Source organism: Bombyx mori, chromosome 15, assembly GCF_030269925.1.
Source record: "Bombyx mori chromosome 15, ASM3026992v2".
NCBI classification, from domain to species: domain Eukaryota; kingdom Metazoa; phylum Arthropoda; class Insecta; order Lepidoptera; family Bombycidae; genus Bombyx; species Bombyx mori.
In genome coordinates, this window is record NC_085121.1 from 17,734,168 (window position 1) to 17,757,050 (window position 22,883).

General features: G+C 37.0%; 1 protein-coding gene across 1 annotated transcript in view; it reads left to right on the top strand.

The window, feature by feature from the left end:
• Positions 1–10,924, top strand: part of LOC101739442 (neuroligin-4, X-linked) — a 128,491-nt gene extending 117,567 nt beyond the window's left edge. Inside the window, exons 10-12 of the mRNA XM_021346840.3 lie at positions 2,939–3,090; positions 4,055–4,213; positions 4,594–10,924. Coding sequence (XP_021202515.2) covers positions 2,939–3,090; positions 4,055–4,213; positions 4,594–5,437 — 1,155 coding nt within the window. The 3' untranslated portion in view covers positions 5,438–10,924. The remainder of the gene's footprint in view (positions 1–2,938; positions 3,091–4,054; positions 4,214–4,593) is intronic.
• The last annotated feature ends 11,959 nt before the right edge of the window (positions 10,925–22,883 follow it).

The window sequence follows — 22,883 nt, forward strand, 5'->3', positions numbered from 1 at the left end:
TTTTTATCATTCATTGACCACGATCTCAGAGCGTTCGTTTACGCAATGCACTAACTCTTATGCAAACAAACGTGAATGAAGTGTACCACAATAAGTTCGCACGTTACGAAATGAACGTGGGCTGTTGCGAAACCTCTAGTTTTAATTTCTTTATACTCGAATAGAACTTGAAATTAATATTTTTATAATAAGGAACTTCGTTCCTATCCGGTGTCCCACGACACCACCCATCTTTTTTTGCTGTTGTTGTATGGGCTGACGAGTTCAAGATTCATGTGATGTTAGATTGTTCTAGAAATCCACAGATGTCATAACTAAAACGCACCTAGAAGCTTGAGATAGAAGTCACAATATTGTATTATGTAACGGCTGCATTACGACTGACTACATTACGGTTTGTCTACAATTCGAACCAAACTCATGAATAAATACTTCGTGGCAAAAATAAGTTAATGGTACATTTGTAACCGTGTGAGTTCCAGTGGCACCTAACTACCTTTTTTTTATTGCTTAAATGGGTGGACGACCTCACAGCCCACCTGGTGTTAAGTGGTTACTGGAGCCTATAGACATCTACAACGTAAATGTGCCTCCCACCTTGAGATATAAGTTCAAGTATAGATACAACGGCTGTCCCACCCTTCAAACCGAAACGCATTACTGCTTCACGGCAGAAATAGGGAGAGCGGTGGTACCTACCCGCGCGGACTCACAAGAGGTCCTACCATCAGAAAAAAATCATTCATTCAATATTTCATTGCGTATGTAAATTTAGTAAAAATAAAAGAATATTTTTTTTTATATAATACTGGGCTGAAACCTGCGCTCGGAGTCAGAATGAAAGGTTGGAATGCTCTTTCCCAGGATTCAAATTATTTTCATACGAAATTTCCTCAAAATCAATTCAGTAGCCAGAGTCTCAAAGCGTAACAAAGAAACATCATTATTGCCTTCGTTTATTATTTGCTATGTAAATTAAATTTTAACATGTAACAGTTTTAAGAGTTTTTTGCCAACATCATCGTCGTCGTCGTGGCCTAAAGGATAAGACGTCCGGTGCATTCGTATCTAGCGATGCACCGGTGTTCGAATCCCGCAGGCGGGTACCAATTTTTCTAATGTACGTGACTTTCACGGTGAAGGAATAACATCGTATAATAAAAATTAAGCCCGCAAAGTTTTAATTTGCGGAATTACTGGTGGTAGGACCTCTTGTCAATTCGCCCGCGTGGGCATCACCACCATACCTATTTCTGCCGTGAAGCAGTAATGCGTTTCGGTTTAAAGGGTGGGGTAGCCGTTGTAATTACGAGTATACTGAGACCTTGAACTTATATCTCAAGGTGGGCGGAGGCATTTACATTGTAGATTTCTATGGGCTCCAGTAACCACTTAAAATAAATAAAAAATAAAATATATCTAAAAATGGTGGTCTGTAGTTAAAACGGTAACTGTGTTACTTTTTGCTATTTAATGAGTTAATAAACGAATTAATACTTCTTGAAAGCTTACTCTACAACTCAAAAGAAGACATCTAGAACTTTGTAACGTCGTGGCCTGAAAGATACAAACGACGATAAAGTTTCGAATGACTTTCGTTCAGGTTGTGAAGGCGTTTTGTAACTAGGTCTCAAGTCAACAAGCCGGATAGCGAGCCGTTCTGTTGAATTATAACCGCCTAGATTCTGCAAGACTTAAGATATTTCAGTCTGACTTTTTGATATTTTTTTTTAAGTTTTGGAAAATACGTAATACCTGAAACACAATTGCCAAATATGTGATTGAGTATCACTTGAGAGCGATTTGAACGACTTTTGACAATTGTGGTTGATATGAATCGAAAATTCAATTAATATTTTGAATTTCTCGATTTACTACAATTTTGTTTCGCTATTATCACTAATATGGCGATAGACACAGTGAAATCTCACCGAGTGTCGTTAGTTAGCCGTAGTTTAAAACTTAAGAATACATTTTATTTGATATCAATAGGATCCATTATAGTAGATGTCTTGTTTATTTTATCTGTAGAAATGACTCCATTTAAAAGTATAAAACACAAGTATCATTTTCTGCTTTTTGTATTACTACATTACATTAAATACTACCTTTTCGAAAGAGACTGTATAGTTATCCAACACTGGATTTTTAAGAAAGTTTTAATCGCACCCTTAATCTTTACTTTTCATCCCCATACCCCACTACCATGAGCATTAGCATTTTGAGACATTATTAAGGGATGAGCACTAATAGATATCAGATTTTTTTTTATTTTTTTTTACGGATCATGAGCTCTGTTCGTAGTATTATAATACTAGTTTGTCTCGTCTACATGGGTATTTCCAAATTGTTGAAGTGAGTAAATAGTCAATAAAAAACCTGTTACGCCAATAGTATTTTATAAAACATATTATAATTATTAGCGTAGCGGTTAGCGTGGTATGGACATGTGATGCGTAGAGAGAAGATGCATGTGATTAGGAGATGTATGGAAATAATAGTGCAAGGTAGAAGGGGAAGAGGTCGACCGACGAAGACATGGATGGAGTGTTTGAATGACGATATGAGAGAGAGAGGAGTGAGTATTGAGCTGACGGCTGATAGAAGAGAATGGAAGAGAAAAAATAGCTGTACCGACTCCTCCTAGTGGGATAAGCTGAAGAAAAAGAAGAAGATATTATAATTATTATGATTACCTATAGTAGAAACACTAAGTGTGTACAAAAATGAGGTATGCTAATAATCATCATATATCGTATTTCCCCAACGTCACTATGCGAGAGCAATAATTGAGGAATTTCAAAAATCGTTAATTAAACCTTCTCTCGGTCATGAACCTTGAAAAGTTTTCAAATTAATAAAATCGGTCATTGAAGAGTTGCTAAAATGTAGCGTGGTTTGATAAGAGCCATAAATTCTAACGTAAGACTATTCACAGCGTCAAGGCTGCATCCACGGGGAGGAGCTTCCGTACATATTCGGTGCGCCCCTGGTCGGTGGTTTGGCTCACTTCCCTAGAAACTACACGAAAGCTGAAGTCGGCCTGTCTGAATCCGTCATGTTATATTGGGGAAACTTCGCTAAGACTGGGTGAGTTTCGAATTTAATTGCCTAAGTCCGGCTTTCATTTAATAGATCTGTAGTATTAGAAATGTTGATTGTAACGTGGAAACAATTGTGGTTTTTAACGTTGTACTGGTACCAAACCTCTTTACTAGTTTCAAATTGATAAAATGTAGTTCTGATAGAGCCTGCACAACAACATATTTCAAAGACTCTTACGATCGTAAAGCTGTCCAATAATTATTATTAATGGCTTGTGTAAGAGGTTTTTTCTTCTTTAGACCCACACTTTTTTAAAACGCACTTTCAAAGTGTATTTTTACTTTAGTGACTTGAGTAATGACACAATCTTTATCCTCAACACATAGTATATAATATTTGTTTTTTCGGAGATTACTCCTTAAGAAATCAGTTTAGTCAACGTTGAATTTTAGGAAAACTATAGGGATAGTAAAATTCAGAGTTACATTTACTTTTACAATTTAGTGCTACCAAAAATGTTACATTTTTAATCCAATAATAGTCTTAATCACATATCATCTAAACAGCAAAGTAAAATCCAATTTTTTATTTATTTTTGTTGCTTAGATGGATGGACGAGCTCACAGCCCACCTGATGTTAAGTGGTTACTGGAGCCCATAGACATCTACAATGTAAATGCGCCACCCACCTCGAGATATAAGTTCTAAGGTCTCAGTAATGTTACAGCGGCTGCCCCAATCCAATATTCAACCCTACAATTTCATCATATTAAAAAAGCATTATATTTGGAACGCTAGGCTAGCTTAATGGAACGAATATTGGTTTAATTAATATGCTATTAGGCTTCCGTGTATTTCTCTCTCATTATACCCTCGACGACTTTCGTGATGCCAGAATGTCTCAGAATGCGTTTATCCATCTATACCAATATGTACCATTAAGTTGTAGGTATGCTTTACAAATGAATACTACTACAACACTTATTTATTATTATTTTTATTGACACAGCAACCCTAATGAAGCTCAAGAGACTGATCCTATAAGAGCTGGAAGACAGGAGCGAGTTAGAATGAAGAACATCGAATGGACTGCCTACGAAGCTGTTCATAAGAAATATTTGAACATTGACATAAAGTCAAAACTCAAGAACCATTATAGAGCGCATAGGTAAATTATCACATAATTTATAACCGGCACCAAAAGGAATTACAATAGTACAATAAACTATTACTTTTTTTTTTCTTTCTGATTTTTTTATAGCTAGATGGGTGGACCCATAGCCCACCTGGTGTTAAGTGGTTACTGGAGACATCTACGACGTAAATGCGCAACCCACCTTGAGATATAAGTTCTAAGGTCTCAAGTGTAAACAACAACCCCACCCTTCAAACCAAAATGCATTACTGCTTCACGGCAGAAATAGGCAGGGCGGTGGTACCTACCCGCGCGGACTCACAAGAGGTCGTGCCATCAGTAATTGCAACAATAATGTCGCAAGATTTTCCCTTTGACATTTAAGTACAATACAAAATTAATTTTGTTCACAGACTTTCATTTTGGTTGAATTTAGTACCTGATCTGCATCGTCCAGGAGGCGAAGATGTACCGCCAGCTCATCATCAGCTTGAAAATGAGGACAACTCGATCCAGCCAACACCCAAGACTTATAGTCCAGCCTTCAAAAAAACAACTGACGTAATAGCTGATACAGGACTTGCCACAAAAATACCAGTTCTAAACGTTCTTAATATAACCTCATCGTTAAATTTCAATATCGTAGGAATGAATAGTGTTACTCAAAGTACTGCCAGTGAAGTACAAAAATCTGAAACCACAGCCGCTAGTCCGCCCGAAGATGGATTCGCTGCCTATTCCACAGCGCTCAGCGTGACAATAGCAATAGGATGCTCATTACTCATTCTCAATGTGCTTATATTCGCCGGAGTATATTATCAAAGAGATAAAACAAGGATGAACGGCCAAGACGGACACAATAATGGATCGCATCTAAAGAAACGCGTCGAAAATGGCCAGATGCCAAATAATATTTGCGGCGATCTCGAAGGAGCTTTATCGTATCAGACCAGTCTGAAAAACGATCCCGCGACAATATTGAGCCACCACCACACGCATTCACATCACCAACTGCCACCGCCAGAGTTTGCCGATTTACCAGGAAACAACGTGGCGGGCATGGCCACGCTACCAAGAGCCCCGCCGCCACCGAAAATAGGCAAAACTATAAACACACTAGCCAGTGGTCAGCTACAGGAGAACCAGCCTTTGTTATCGGCGCATCAGATGCAGATAATGAACACGAGCACTTTAACTAAGAAGAACACGCAGATGAATGCAAAGTCGAACGTCACGATGGAGGAGCTGCGGGTGTGACGTCACAGGGCCTGACTGCAGCGTGCGGGCAGCTGCAGTGACGTGGCCCACCACGACGAGATCGTGTGACTCGAACCCGACCTTCTCAGGTGCGTCGCAGATTACATATAGAACTACAATGCCTCTGCACCACCTGAATTCGGAAGGTTTAATTTTAGGACTCACATTTCCGAAAACTCTAATTCGAGTGAAGTGTCAACAATTTATAGTGAAAAGTGACATTAGATAAATAATCATATCGGGTTAATGGACGTTCGTGAACGAATTTTTGGTACTGATAATGTTGATGTGTATATTGGATGTAAATATAATATTATTTTAGGGTTTGTAAATATAGCTCGGCCGCATATCCATTCTAGTTAAATTGTAACCTCATCTAGATTTATCGGTACCTCTTCGGCTAATGAACACACGCAAAGATACAAAAAAAATTTATGTTCTATTAATTATTAAAACTGGTTGTATGTGTGTACTTACATTCAATATATTTTTTCCTCTCAAAATATTGATTACGTTGTTATGTTAAATTCGACTCAGAAGATATAAAATCGTAATTGAATTTTTTTTCCCTAATAATATCCGATTTTATTTGTACACTCAGGTTAATAACTATTTTTAGTTCTTGTATAGTAAAATTTTCGTATGAAGGTGATGAAAATAATATTCGAAAAGAATGTAGGTAGAAGCTAATAAAAAAACAGCTTTCGAGATCAAATACATAAAATGAAACATGCGACATTTCACAACCGACACAGCATTACAAACTATTTTTGTTTTTGAAACCTCATGTTATTTCTAAAAATAATTGACCTAAAATTTTAATTTGAAGTCGAAAATCCATAAAATAGAAAATACGCACTATGCAAGAATATTTAATATATAATTTTGTAAAACGAACAGATGACCCTATAAGTTTGAAACTACATATAAGAGCTACCAATCATAAAAATATCAATCATGAAATATAATGTACATACGTGTTGTATTTGTAAAAATCATAATACAAAATATTAAAAGAATAGTCAAAATTTAACCTTTAAGGTTGATAAAAATATGTGAAAAATCGTGTCGAATTCAATTATATTGTTGTAATATACTTCAAATAGACATACGTAAGTCTACTAAATTAAATTCTATAGTAATAGCCAAACCAGATTAATCATAAACTTTATTACGTTGTAATAATATTAAATTTAAAACACCAAATATTTAAACAGCATGTTGCTAAACAAATTAAGCAATAATTTGCTACAAATTATTTAATATATCGCTAATGTCGTGAGAAATGTGGTAATTCGTTTCAGTTTGGTTGATTTACTGTAAAACTATACCAACTACCTTCGAGCAGCAATAGCCTTAGCTTTATGCCAGTATTTCTTAGAACAACTCTTTCCAGGTCTGACGCAATTTCACAAAAACAAAACAACAGCGATTTTAGTTTTAAAATCATATCATTGTCAGTCATTGCCCTATTGATTGCGTAACCCAGACCAACAGAACAAAAAGTCTGGTTTCGATTTCCGGTCTGAGTAGTGTCTTTTGCAAAAGTATTTTGATGATCAGGGATCTGAGCAGTTAATTTTTTATTTCACACACATATAGGTCCTCGTTCGCACGTATTACGTGATTATCCGTACAACGTGAAACTCGCGACTGCCCCTCAGAACGACCAAATCCCAACGAACAGTCTGTCCTAACGCCCGATCCCCGCTGGAAACAGAACTCGGACATAAGACAGGGGCCTGATTCCGCCGTCAACACTATCTGGCCGGCTTAGTAATTGAAATTAGGAGCGCCCCATACGATGCCAATGGTGTACCGGAATACCCCGCTGGTCTAGAACTAACCTGCAGGGCTCTATCATGTAACGTGCTAGATTAAATTACTTATAGTGCGCCGCGTGGCCTCTTTCCCTCTTGTCGTCTCGCAACCATCATGGGGGAAGGACGGCTACAACTAGGGAAAATAACAGGGGTGCCACATCACCTACTAAATCAATGGATAATTAAATGAGCTTAGCTTGGGGCAGTGCGAATGTGAATCGCTTATTAAAGATACTTGTGTTCAAATGTTATGAGACATTGAAGACTGGTTTTTTTCCTAACTATTCATTGGTAGCCTAGGGGATATTCCAACTTCGCGTGAATCGGTAGCTTACGGGCTCAGCTTGGGAGAATTGCTAACACTATCCCTAGCAAGAGCAGTGCTTCGCTGAATCTACTACCGGATCGGAATCGCGACCTACTGAGAAGATCCGGCGAGAAACTCAGTGGGTTATTGAAGTAATGGTAATCCTACTATTTAAATCGGAATGTATGATGACACCGCGATAGACTTAGGTAGGGTAATGATACGGATCCGGGTTCTCACAAAGGATTACAGGTAATTACGCAAATTGTAATTTTTGAAAAGATACCTATTACTGTTATGTTCTTATTATCTGTCGACAGTGAATTATTAATGGAATGAATGATTCTGCTGTTTCGCTGCCTTTGTAAGCTAATTAAATACACATTTCTTCGACATTTTAAGTTTTGTTTTCAAAATAGAAGGACCAATAGTGTTTTGTATATATGTAAATATTAGTGTCACGGTGTAAACAGGTTTTTTGAATTGTTTTACTTTAAAATTTTGAAAGCGACTGATTTGAATGCGCCGGAATACTGAATTGCATATTTAAGAAGAGATTTTGAAAATTGTTATTAACTATGAAAGAAAAGAAACAAGAAACAGACAAAAAAAAGAAGCGTTCATTTTGAAATAGCTTCATAGCTTTATTGTGTACTGACTAGTCTGAGCCAACTGATGTTAAGATAATAAGGGTATCGGGATAAATGAAACATCAAAGATACCGCCACCTACCTTGGGAAAATAGACTAAAGTTTCAGTTGCACTGGGATAAAGACATCAGACTACTCTTCTAACCTAAATATATGAACACCTGGTGATGAGTGATGAACATGATGAATGATGATGCGTGCGAAATCATCACGTCCCATACCATCAATAATACAAATTTTCGGAAAGGAGTTGAAGAAGTTGTGTGAATAAGATGACAATACTCTCAATACATTGGTAGGAAAGTAACACAAGTAGTTAGAAGTGGCCAGGGTTGTGACTGATACAACTATTCCAATAAACATCTGGACAGACTATTACGGTAACTATTTTGTCTTCAAAACTAAAGCGATGACTTAAATACGTCTTAGAATACGTCAAAAATTAATCTAGATACGAATCGATTGCCAAGCGGAAGCCGTCTTTAGCGTATTACTTGAAAACCGGACAGCTGGTATACATTTATTGATTTTTTTGTATATTTCAGTAGTTTTTAGATTAATTAAATTTCTGAGGAACTACAGTTTTGAGCTATACTTACAGAATGACTGATAGTTCAAATGTTGTTATTCGTAAAATAGAGCTTTATTACAAATAGTCATTACGTTTTACCTACCGATATATTATTATGATTAACGTAAGAGATAGTTAGTTTATTATTAGGCAATAGTTTGGCAAGGACTCATGTGAGCGACAGTCGATACTGACTACGTGGGTCGTAACTGTTCTACTATTGATCGCAATGAAATACAGAAATAATGCGAAAATCACATACCTAATTAATACATGGTCTGTTCTTGCATTGATTTTATATTCATTTTAGGAAATTTGACTTTATAACCCTCTCTGTAGTTGCACTAATTGTTTTAATTTAGTACCGTTTTAAAATGGCTATCGCCCAATATCTGAGGAAGACAAAGGTGAATCTGACTCAAAGAGAACTTAAAATTCTCAAAGTCGTTTCACCTAATCCCGAAGAACCTTAGCGGACAAAGGTAATGTTGATCACCAAGATATCGCCTACTATTGTTGATAGTAGGTGATATCTTAAGATAAAAAATAAACCTATGAATACAAAAACCGCAAGGTGAACCCGTGAAAGGTTTGCGAATATACTAAGATTATAATAAAGTAAGTCACTACGTAAACGAAGCTGTATTATCTATTTACGTGATACAAATGTTTTATATGCATTTCAGTATTCAAACTTTTATAAAACTCCATAAGAACGTATTTATCTATGATATCATTAATTTATTTAGAGAACCGTTAAAAGGTCATTAAATTCAACAGACATTCTTAACTTCTAGTTATATTTTCTTGCATTTGTTTTACGTGTACTTTTTGTATAATTTTTAATCGATCAATACAAATTGATAGGGAATGTGATTTCGAAATACACTAATGTGTCTACTTTATCTAATTATCTAAATTTGGCTACAAACTTATCTGCCAGCTTGCCTGTATGAACAATCATTTTGTTTGAGCGTCTATTTATTCACGGTTTGATTTATGTAAATCGTTGTAATTTACTTAAGTGGTTGATTAAACGAATCCGAGCACATTTCGTGACTTCTCAATATCAAGCATTAGATCGCCTAATTCCACTACAAGTCCGATTTAATTTTCCATTCAAAGTCAGTATATTTCTTTAATATTTATTTTATACTAGCTTACCCGGCAGACTTCGTAGTGCCTCAATCGATAAATAAAAAACCTAAACTTTTGTATAAAATAAACAAAAAGCATCCGTCCAACGGGGGACACATCAAAAGAAAAACAAAATTGTTTGTTTTTATATAATTCCGAGCATTTTCATATTTATTCACCTTTTAAACCTTCTCTGGACTTCTACGAATAATTCAAGACCAAAATTAGCCAAATCGGTCCAGGAGACTAACGAACAGCAATTCATTTTTATATATATAGATTTGGGGTCTGGGTGTGTTTTTCTTTGTCTGATACAGGTGTTTCTATTATCCCTAGCACAAACGCCGCTTCAGTATGAAAAGTTAATTTATTTACTGTATTTAGTAAATAACGTATAAACAGAATGATTGTTCCTACAGGCTTGTTAAACTTCTTTACCTAATCTCTGTTTCGTTCAAAGGAAATTAGGAAATACTATATTATAGCCTTATGGGTATTTATAATTTGTTCCATTTTCCTAACAAATGTTATTTATATTCGAAGATGGAAAATTATTTATGAGATAATAATAAAAATAATGACTATTTTTCGGTTCTTAATTATACGATTTTTATGTATATTTTTCTCTCTTAGAGAAATGAATATTTTGATGTCGCTGAGGGATGTTAATGTTGCAATAAGATATACACACATTACATTATTGTAAAATAATTCAGGTTTATGTTGCTTTTATTTTGAATGCTTTCCTTCCGTATATTTATTTTTGAGATTTATTTCCAATGCGCACTAACTTTCGTCATTAAGCTTAGATAATAGACAGACTGTTATTGGTAGTTGTCAAATCGCGATTTCCAGTGCCCGCCGAAGACTTCCAAATAGTCGCGCATTGAAAACTATTAATACACGTTTAATATAAATAATGATGATTAGTGCGAAGTGACATCGTATTACCGAGATACAGACTTAAACAATTTTAATAAAATAAAGTATTAAAAATTATGCTGAAGTTTTATTTGCTTCTATTTTTACAAGTTAAGAATAACAAACAAATACAAATCCCTATAACAAAAAAAAAACTCAGTGCTAGGCAGCGGCTTGGCTCTGCCCCTGGCATTGCTGACGTCCACGAGCGACGGTGACCACTTACCATCAGGTATGTTCGTTTGCCTTTTTTTTTATTGCCCTTGTAGGCAGACGAGCATACGGCCCACCTGATGGTGAGTGGTTACCGTCGCCCATGGACTTCAGCAATGCCAGGGGCAGAGCCAAGCCGCTGCCTAGTAAAACTGTCTGTAAAGGCAATAAAAAAAAATTTGGCCAAAATTACTGAATGAAAAAATTAAAGTAATTACTAACTACTACTAATTAATATATTAACTCATTTATGTACAAATTGCAAAACTTACAGCAAACAATAATAGTTTAATTAAATTAATTATAGTGTTCTTTTAATTACTTGAGATTAAAATTTACAAAATATTTAATACGAATTTTAAATACAGCTGATAATGTCCTATGGCAATATTCTAAAGAATGCTTCGAATAACCAGCCGCGCGGATTCACAAGAGGTCCTACCACCAGTAATAAATAATAATAAATAAAAGTAATAAATAAATAATAATCGTCATTAGACAAACTAAATTTTGTAACGAAACCAAAGATTGTATTTACATGAGTCTTTAAAATAGTATTTTTTCGATAAGTACCCTATCCCTGGGATCGTAGGTGGCTGCGTAACCATCACGATTAGTGCACGGTTATAACATAACCAAGTGGCGTCATGGTGGATTTTAGTGGAAAAGCAGATAGACGTGTAGTTTGACCAGTGAAATCGCGATTGGCTCTTTAAAGCAACAGATATATTTAAATCATCTGCTAGTTTTTTTCTTTTTTTTTCTTACCTAAGCTGAGAACCTTGAGAGGCTATTTCAGCGTAACCTTAACTAGTAAGGGAGCTCGCGGGGCTCAAACCTGACGACGTTGCTAACACGAACCCTAGCAAGAGCCGTGCTTCGCAGAATCTACCACCGGATCGGAACCGCGACCCACTGAGAAGATCCGGCGAGAAACTCAGTCGGCTGTGTCTGAGGGCTAATTTACTCGCCGAGCCCTTCGTCGCAAGCGACGGGTTCGACGAGAACGATGACCGGTGCTTGAGGTACCTAAAAGCACCGTCAGTAGATCGGGAGGATCCGAAATTACGTGTTTGGGGCGACGTCGACTGCTTTCCATTCTGTCTGCAAGATCGGGAATGATCTGCTAGTCCAATCGCCTCAGCGTTTTGGGACCACGCTTCACTTCAGGTCAAGTTGTTACACCTTAATTCATCTCGGTTCCTCGTTACGTTTGCACTGTAACCCGACATTAATCATTACAGCTGACGAGGCTCAGGAAATAAATTTAATAGCCCGAAGTTGCCCGGTGCTCATCCGTCTAGTCAACGAACTAAGGAACGCAAAGAGGGCTTGGCTCAAGACACAAAATCACAGCGATTTGGTTGATAAAATAATCGGACTTTAAGTATTTTTTTAAACTCACAAGATGATTCCCAGTGAGTCCTGTTATTCGTCATTTTAGCGCGGCAGACAGAATAAGACGGTATCGACCCTTACGAATCCACAATACACCGTACCAAATTTTGTGGATTTGATTTTTCTTATACGATTGTTTTATGATGGTGATCTTTCCTGAACGCAAAGTAACCTTGTAAAATATTACTATAAATATACCATTAAGCTTAACAACAATGTGCACTCTCGATCATAAAGTAATAATACGGTATTATTGAGGTCATTTGAAGAATTTAATTAATTTAATTTCTACGAATTCATTCACTTTTTGTGTTAATTTATTTTGTACTAACACTAGTTGGCTACTGAAAATACGTGTTTTTAAATACCTATAAATTTACTTCGGTGCTTTGGTTATATAATATTATATGTATGTAATATTATTTGCATATTATTAAAATATAGTAGAGGTATGTACTCAATCTACTTATTTTTCTTCATTATTTATGATAATGTTTAAAGGTTTGGTCTATTTTGATAGATTTCTCTGAATATCATTAAAAACAGTATACCACATTATACCTGTTGTATCTCTTTCTAAGTTTCCCTAGATAGTTATCTAGAAGAACTCCCTTTTAGCGATAAGACCGACTAATCTGCAAATTATATCTGTATCTGTTCTCTTATTTTCAATGTTAATTATGTTTTGGTTTCCAATAAATGGTACTCTCTCTCTGTCTCTGTCTCTCTCATTTAAACTGACCGCTAATACTTTTAAATTAGATCACGCCACAAAGAGGCTCGCTAACAGAAAATTACATCGTTAGTGTTAATGGTTGAACATTTGTTTAGTACACGCGAACTCGTTAACTTTCATTAATTTCGATAACAACTTTAGATACAGTATTTGTTATTAGACAAACGACTTGGAGAGGTCGCGTACATAGATGACAATAAGTTAAAGTTCGTATTCATTTATGAGACAATTGTTTTATTTATTTTATTTATTTATAACTTCTTATACTAGTAAGTATAAAGGCGGACTTAATGCCATAGGCATTCTCTAACAGTCTACCTTAGGGGAGTGCAGATATGAAGCTTGGTAGGTGTAGTGTGAAGGTGATATTACTTAAACATATGTGTATATATAACATACATAATATTTATAGATACAAATACTCGTACTTAAATAAATACATATACATAAATATATACATATAAAAACATATATAAACAAATATTATCAATTAGATGACTCTGCTAACTCTCTGAGAAACAGTTCTCGAACCTTCGTCTTAAACGCTTCACGTGTAGTGGCCGACCTTATTTTGAGTGGAGAAGAATAGCAGGAAACGACTTCTTTGTATGCCGGGATGTATTCGAAGCATTCTTTAGAAACAGTTGAAATAGCACATTGCTAGTTGTATTTATAATCAGATCATCTGATTGTGAATACAGCGGTGTTTTATCGCGAAGTCGCTTGCTCGTTTAGAACTTTTTTCCTAAAATTTAAGTCATCAAATTGACACTAGAGCTATGGTAAGGTTTTTCTGGTCGCGGGACCTCTTGTGAGTCCACACGGGTAAGTACCACCACCCTGCCTATTTCTGCCGTTAAGCAGTAATGCGTTTCGGTTTAAAGGGTGGGGCAGCCGTTGTAACTATACTGCGACCTTAGAATTCATCGCAAGGTGGGTGGCGGCATTAACGTTATAGATGTCTATGGGCTCCGGTAAACACTTAACACCTTGTGGGTCGTGAGCTCGTCCACCCATCTATGCAATAAAAAAATAAAAAAAGATTATTTAGCGTAAGTGAACTGTCGGGTTAGATACCTAGCGCGAAGCAGTTGAGATGTGATATCCAAGCTACAATTACTTTAACGTACACACACACCCACAAACTAATAACACATCCTGATACGATTACCCAAAATAGAATCTGAACGTCTTTCAGAAAAGCTCAAAGCGGTAAATACATTTTTATTCGAAAAAAATTGAAACGTTCCTTACAAGGTGACGCACTATTTTGAACGAGCATTCCCCGGGCAGACTTAATATCCGGGTGCTCCCCGGACGATTCTCGCCTTTAAACGGTTTTTCATATAAAAGTTGGATTTACATGTAAATGACGAGGGGCTATTGTCATTTATACTTTATTAGATTTACTTAGATGGAGATTTAAAATAAAACTAATAAAGGCTATCTTTAAATAAAAAAGATGTGTGGTGTCGAGGGACATCGGATAGGAACGAAGTTCTTTATTATAAAAATATTAATTTTAAGTTCTATTCGAGGTATAAAGAAAATATAACTGGAGGTTTCGGAACAACCCACGGTCATTCGGTTATGTTCGAACTTATTGTGGTACACTTCATTCACGGTTGTTTGCATAAGAGTTAAATTTATAAATTATTATATCTTATCTATAAACTATTATATTATTATATATAAATTATTATATCTTAAATTTCTAAATTTCTCTTCTCTGTTCACTTTCTACTTATATGTACCTAGTCAGGTCATAAATTCTGTCACATGTTTAATGTAAAATAATTGAAACAAGTTTATTCATTATGTAACCATTCATATACCAAAATTAACTTAACAAAACATAGATTCTTATGACACTAAAGTTTATTCAAAATGACCTCCGTGATTTTGAATACAGGCCTTCAATCTGCGCGGCCAGTCGTCTATCGCAGCACGAACGAGGTCCATGTCAATATCGGCGGCTGCCTTAATCAAGGATGTCTTGAGTGACTCCAAATTGGAATGAGGCTTTGAGCACGCCTTTTCCTCCAAGTGTTGCCATATCTTGTAATCTAACGGATTCAAATCTGGACTGGAGGAGGGCCAGTCTTCGTGCCGGATGAAGTCGATTTCACGCGCCGCCAGCCAGTCTTGTGTGCTCTTCGCTCTATGAGCTGGCGCCGAATCTTGTTGGAATACCCAGTGCCTTTTATTGAACATAGTATGAGAAACAGGTTCCACAAGGTTCGTCAGGACTGTATTTTGATACACAACTGCATTCGTTTTTACACCTTTCTCACAAAAATGTACCTCTGTTAAGCCCCAATAAGAAACTCCCAACCATACCATGAGCGAGGATGGAAAATGACCTCGTTGGACACGCGGAATACGGTTGCTCGCTTCTTCACTACTGTGTGCGTACACCTTATCATTTTGTTTGTCGTAGCTCTCTTCGACGGTAAAAATTTTTTCATCCGAAAAAAGAATTTCCCGATATTTTTTTCCCGCGTACCGCTTCAACAAAGCGCGGCATCTCTTCAGTCTCAGGTCCATTAGACGAGCATTCAAACGATGTCCTGTTTTTCTTCGATGTGCCCGAAGCCCTAAGTCTTCATTTAACACCCTTTTCACCGTGGTTCTGCTTAACCCCATCTGAAGGGCCAACAGTTTCTGTTTACGTTTGGGATTTCTTTGAATTCGCGCCTTCACAGCTTTTATCACTGCTGGAGTCCTAACAGACCGAGGGCGACCACTTCTTGACCTGTCATTTACACTAGAGTCTTCATTGTATCGTTTGATGGTACGATAAACGAATCTTTTGGTTATATTCAAATATTTCAGTATGTTAAAAATTTGAATTGGCGCGTAACCGCAACGATGCAACGCAATAACTGCAACACGGTCTTCTTTAAGTGTCCACTCCATATTTAAAAATGAGTAAAGTTCTAAAAGTATACATTTTTATTTTCATGAACAATTCCAAATTCGAATTCAATAAACTTTTTTGTGGTCAACATTCTAAAAGAAAAGTTTTTACTGTGTGACAATACTTATGACCTGACTAGGTACTATACTATGTACTGTATCTACTTTTATTTATTTATTATTATATGTGATTTTGATTGTGGAAACATATTTGGTTATTATTTTAGCATTTTTTTAAAATATTATATGTTTGTATTATACTGTTTGTTTCCCAAATAAATAAATAAAAGAGTTAGTGTATTACGCAAACGAACGCTCTGAGATCGTGGTCAATGAATGATAAAAAAATATGTTATTTTTTGTTCGTTATTACAAAGTTAAGTCGTACACTGTGTGCATTACTAATAAAAAATCTTACGTTACGTTTTTTCCCGGTCAGGGTACCAAAAATATTTATAATTCTTTCCATATCTTGGAAACAACGTTGCACTCGAACATTGGTCGTCTCCTTTTTTTTCGTGCAGGCCGTACCTCATACCTGGGTTTCCGCGCCTAAGGGGCACTTGTAGTATATGGATCTTAACGGTCCGCAGACAATGGAAGCGAACCGCGAACCTAAGGATGTTTTCAGGGACTTACCCTCAAAATGAATCCTCTGCAAATATTTTTTGGTTTTCCGAAAAACTAAAGTTTAACTACCTCTTTATTCCCAGTTACAGTACTTCGGCATAGTGGTCAATTTTTCGCAATGAAAACCCCGATTAGCGACTAAAACTAACATTGTTTTTTTTTATTGCTTAGATGTGCAGACGAGCCCACAGCCCACCTAGTGTTAAGTGGTTACTGGAGCTCATAGACATCTACAGCGTAAATGCGCCGCCCACCTTGAGACATAAGTTCTAAGGTCTCAGTATAGTTACAACGGCTGCCCCACCCTTCAAACCGAAACGCAGTACTACTTCACGGCAGAAATAGGCAGGTTGGTGGTACCTGCCCGCGCGGACTCACAAGAGGTCCTCCCACCAGTAAGAATGAATGAATGTAAGAATGAATTGAATGTTGCATCAGTACCATCAACTGTCCATGTGATGCAGAGCTACAACACCAGAAGTGTGTGACCGAAATTCTTGAGCATCCAGTTTGGGGTGTGATGTGGAAGGGAAGGTGCGTGCTACAGAATCAGGAACCGTAGTAATGCGGCTTCTTTGCAAACCTACCCCACTTCGATAAAGCAACACGACACGAGAACCCTCTCATCGTGGCCGCGTATAACTACATTCCCGATCCTGCGGAAAGAATGGAAAGCAGTCGACGTCGCCCAAAACACGTCATCTCGGATCCTCCCGATCCACTAACGGTGCTTCTAGGTACTTCAAGCACCGGTCACCGTTCTCGTCGAACCCGTCGCTTGCGACGAAGGGCTCGACGAGTAAATTAACTTTCAGACACAGCCCACTGAGTTTCTCGCCGGATCTTCTCAGTGGGTCGCGTTTCCGATCCGGTGGTAGATTCTGCGAAGCACGGCTCTTGCTAGGGTTCGTGTTAGCATCGTCGTCAGGTTTGAGCCCCGTGAGCTCACCTACTAGTTACGGTTACGCTGGAATAGCCTCTCTAGGCTACCAGCATAGGTAGGAAAAAAAAAAGCAATAGCGTAAGTACAAAAATACGGTGTTTACCAGAATCTTCTATCACATCAAAACATTCGCGGACACGTTTTAGGAAAAACAATGGAAGATGGAATGACTGAAACGACAGGGTATCCATTTATAAATGTCAGTGCCGATTGACTCAAGGCGAGTGCTTCAATCATTAAGAGCATTCGCGAAAATGTGTTTCTTTTGTTCAATTACAATAAATATTTATCTGATCTCTGTAGATATTATTAGGGTTATAAGATTTTAATATTTAATATAAATGTTTTTACTGTATGTATAAAATTAATTCTTTGCCTAAATAACAAATGAGGCAGCGATGGTAATAACATTTTATACTATAAATAATGTGTGTGTTTTTATGGAAAAGGTCTTTGTTTGATGAGCAGTATCGGTTTAGAAGTAACAACAAAGAGAAGATCTTCCACAGAGTAGTCGATATAAGAAGTAACAACAAAGAGGAGATCTTTAACAGAGTAGTTGATATTGCTCAGTTGATCGATGGTTCAAATGGTATTATTATTTTAGAATTTGTATTTATGTAAGCTTTACTTGAAAATGTCTTCAGCTAGATTTAGGCATCTGCGAGCTCGTCCACCCATCTAAGCAATAAAAAAAAAATGATCGTGTGCTCTGATAAAATAAACGACACATCACTATTCTCTGAGACCGGAGGTCGTGCTATTATTTTGGCGTTGTCCATGCTGAGATTAACTTTCAAGTTCCAGTCCTGCTCGAAATCCGCGGCGAGCCGAGACTGAGCTTGATTGCTACATCAGTGCCGGTAGTTGTCCATGTGACGCAGAGCTGCCACGCCGGTAGTCATCATCATCATTTCAGCCTATCGCTGTCCACTGCTGAACATAGGCCTCTCCAATAGATTTCCAGTGCGACCGGTCCATTGCCACCTGCATCCGAGACCCAGCGCTTTTTACTAGGTCGTCGGTCCATCTAGTAGGTGGCCGTCCCACACTGCGCTTGCCAGTACGTGGTCGCCACTCCAGGGTCTTTCTGCCCCATCGACGGTAGTGCGTGACCTCAATTTTTTTTTATAGCTTATGTTGTTGATTGTATTGGTGGTTGATCTCACAGCCCACCTGGTGTTAAGTGGTTACTGGAGCCCATAGACATCTACAACGTAAATGCGCCGCCCACCTTGAGATATAAGTTCTAAAGTCTCAGTATAGTTACAACGGCTGCCCCACCCTTCAAACCGAAACGCATTACTGCTTCACGGCAGAAATAGGCGGGGTGGTGGTACTCACCGGCGCGGGCTCACAAGAGGTCCTACCATCAGTAAAAATCTTGATAATCCAGCCGTTACGTGCGATCAGGTGACCTATTAAGGCTGCGATGCTGGTTTGCTATGGGAAGACTGCTGATAACTTCCGTTTAGCTGCGACAGGGCAGGAACTGTGATAGTCGAAGTTCTTGACGCGTGGATGACGTAATACGAAGGCTGTAATTGTTCCGTTACCAACTTGGGAGGTATCTGTCAAATATCTTGTGTTCTATGATGGCTGCCACCATAGACCTAATTCTGTATTAGCGTTGTTAGCCAGATGAGCGCAACTGATTTAAAATAATAATTACTACTACTTTTACGTTTTAATACCGAGTTTTTATTTTCATTTCATCATTTCCACAGTTTCAGATACTTTACAGCTTTTGTTTTCGTCCGTATCCAAGTCACGCGAAAACCGACAAAAAACTATAATTTTAATTAGTAACGATAATATGTCGTCACTAATTACCGTCTACCCCACCCTTCAAACGTACCTTACTGGGTTATTACCGACTGAAGTATTTTAGATTGTAAACTAAATATGTGTAGTTTCAGACGATATTACGGGTAATTAAAGGGGAAGAAATCGGGTATAGAAATATATTTAGAGTTTTTTTTGTCAGTTGAGAATACTGCTATACTGAGACCTTAGAACTTATATCTCAGAGCGGGTGGCGCACTTACGTTGTAGATGTCTATGGGCTCCGGTAACCACTTAACACCAGGTTAGCTGTGAGCTCGTCTACCCATTTAAGGAATAAAAAAAACTTATATTCTTAGTTCGTTTAAGAACTAAATAATATTATTTGTAAGTTCTAGTACCAAGACTCGAATGTAGTTTTTGAACTCGGCACTATCTACATCTGATCGCTGCTCTGTGCTGTCTCAGCAACTACGCTAGAATTGGGTCAAGCGTATTAGAAATTAGCGATTTACTTATGCTTTGGCTTTCTCATCAAGCAATAAATTTTTTTTTAAAAAATCGGTTGTCTGTAAATTCGGTTTACTGACGATAGTTGAACGTGACAACGTCATAAGAAAATACTGATGGAATGGTTTCATTTTTCAATTATAGCAATTATTATCGTTGCTATAAACAATTGACACCACATTCACTTTTCACTGAACTTCATACTTAACGAAAACATGTAAATGTATTATTGTATAGCAGCTGTCACGCGGATGCATCGCTCACTCAAGTAGGAGAGAGACAGATGTCGAACGCTTCCGAACGCGGAGGCCGATTGTGCCTCTTTGTCGCTCATTGCGCGCTCTCGCTTGCACTTCAAGCCTTAAATGGGACGCATCAGAGCGAGGTAACGCCGCATGAGTCATGTTTTTACGTGCATGCAGCCAGCTCCATTGAATTATAAGACGTTGTCACGTCAAAAGATGATACATCTCTGAAATAATTTACAAACGATTTCGAAGTTTCGTTAAACATCATTTATATTTATTTATCTATATTCCTCTTTGGCTGTATCTGAGATTGTTATGAAAACTACTCGAACAAAATTCGTTCTCAGTCAAGCATCATCGAAAGTCTCCGACAAAAACATGTAAATATAAAGTAAAGCTCCTCTTCCCTCGACCCCGTAATGGCTAAGCAAACACTGCACGCCCACTTCGAAGGGTTAAGATAAAAATTCAGGTGTCTTTATGTTTGCTCGTGTAAAAGCCGAACATGTTAAGTAGGTCACATTTTATGATGTAAAGCCTTTGATGGAGGTCAAGTGAATTGAATTTAGTCTAGTTATGAATGCGTAAAAAGAACCTAGTTGAATGGATGAGTTTACTATACATAAATGGGCAAGCTATTTACGACGCTCTGAGATACTCGACGTTGAGACTCGTAGACTCAATAACATTGCGCCTGTACAACAAAATCCCACAAGATGTTCAGAACCTACACATACATAGGTTTAAGAAAACTATTAAAGAAGATCTGTGCAATAAAGCTTACTATAAAGTCAATGATTATCTAGAAGATTGCACAAAGTGGGAATGAGTTGATCGCTCCGCGCATTTCAATATTGCAATAATTGTTACATTATAATACTCATTTTAAAAATGAATATTTAAAAACAAATCTAATATTAAAAGAAAAAGAAAAAAGACATGCCCGCTGAGTTTCTTGCCAGTTCTTGTCAGGACGGAGGCTAGTTTTTGTGAATTGACGGTAGTTCTTTTTGACGTTCAACAAGACTAAGTATGTACTTTCATTTACGTTGAATAATATTTTTTTTGATTTGATTTGATTGCACTTGTCAAGCTCTGTGTTTGAATCGTAACACACGGTTCTGCTGTATAGATAAACATGATAGTGCCCATCTGTGCTTAGAGTAGCCTAACTTCACTTTTTTTGGGTTCGTTTTCCATAACACGGTATCGTGCAAGTCAATTGCGGATACACATTTGATACAAACTTATTTAGCACTAATTCTGATAATAATGATGCAAACATAAATATTAAATGGTAAAATAAAAGAGAAATTCAAATTACTTATGCAAATATACGTACAAAGTAATACGCTGGAAATTGGGATGCCACAATCCTATCGCGACGGTGTTTAAATACTTTTGAAAACACTCAATAAAACAGGCTTTGTTGCCATGACAACGCTCCGATTACTTCTTTCGTAAAAGGAAATCATAGGGTTGACAGAAAGAACAATATTACGGCCAAAAAGAGTATAATAAATATTTATATTCTGCATTAAGTGTTTTCATAGGATCCAAACAACTTAGTTATATTCGTCATTTCAGAAATAAAGTGATGTAAATTATATATTGACGATTTATTATAAAATAAACTTCCTTAACTTATGGTCTATATATTATTATGATTATATGATTATTACTTCATTTAAATAACTAGATTATCTGCTAGTGTCAGAAACGAAAAAAATTTTAATTAAAAAAATGTTATGTTTACAAAAAAACAGTGTACGCTTTAGCCCTACTCAAGAAACCTTTATTCAATGGTAAAGTTTGACGCATTTGAATATCAAGTCTAATTGGTCGAAAAAGTTGGTCGGCGCGGTGAAAAATAACATTAAAACTTTTTAGTATTTCTTAAGAATTTTCCGTGCCTCATTCTTTGTGTTGTAAAGCACTTTCGAAACTTTAAGCCCGCTCACTTGCAAGTCGGAAATTCATGTACCAAATTAAGACTCTCTTTTGAAACACATTTTTTTCATTTACTTAATGTCATTGTAATGTTTCACATAACATTTTTTTTTTTAAATCGGAAAGGTAATTTGTATTTGGAAGACAGGTTTTTTTTTAAATATTAAATTCCATTCCAAAAAGATAAAAAAGAGCGATTAACAAGGAATTTATACAAAACAAACTTGACCTTTTCACCCTAAATTATAGATACACAAATACATACATACATATTTAATAGACAAGTACCTACAGGGATTGCGCTTATTCTAAGAAGCGCATCGTTGAAAAGCCCTTCTTGATCTTCTCACCGTGCTCATTAAACTAATCAAAGTGGTCCTTCAATAATACCTAATAAGTCGAGCATTTTTTTATTTATTGCTTAGATGGGTGGACGAGCTCACAGCCCACCTGGTGTTAAGTGGTTACTGGAGCCCATAGACATCTACAACGTAAACGCGCCACCCACCTTGAGATATTAAGTTCTAAGGTCTCAGTATAGTTACAACGGCTGCCCCACCCTTCAAACCGAAACGCATTACTGCTTCACTGAAATAGACAGGGTGGTGTACCTACCCGTACGGACTCACAAGAGGTCCTACCACCAGTAAAATGTGTTCAGGCTACTTTCTGAACTAATCTTCGGCTATTATCAAGCAGTTTCAC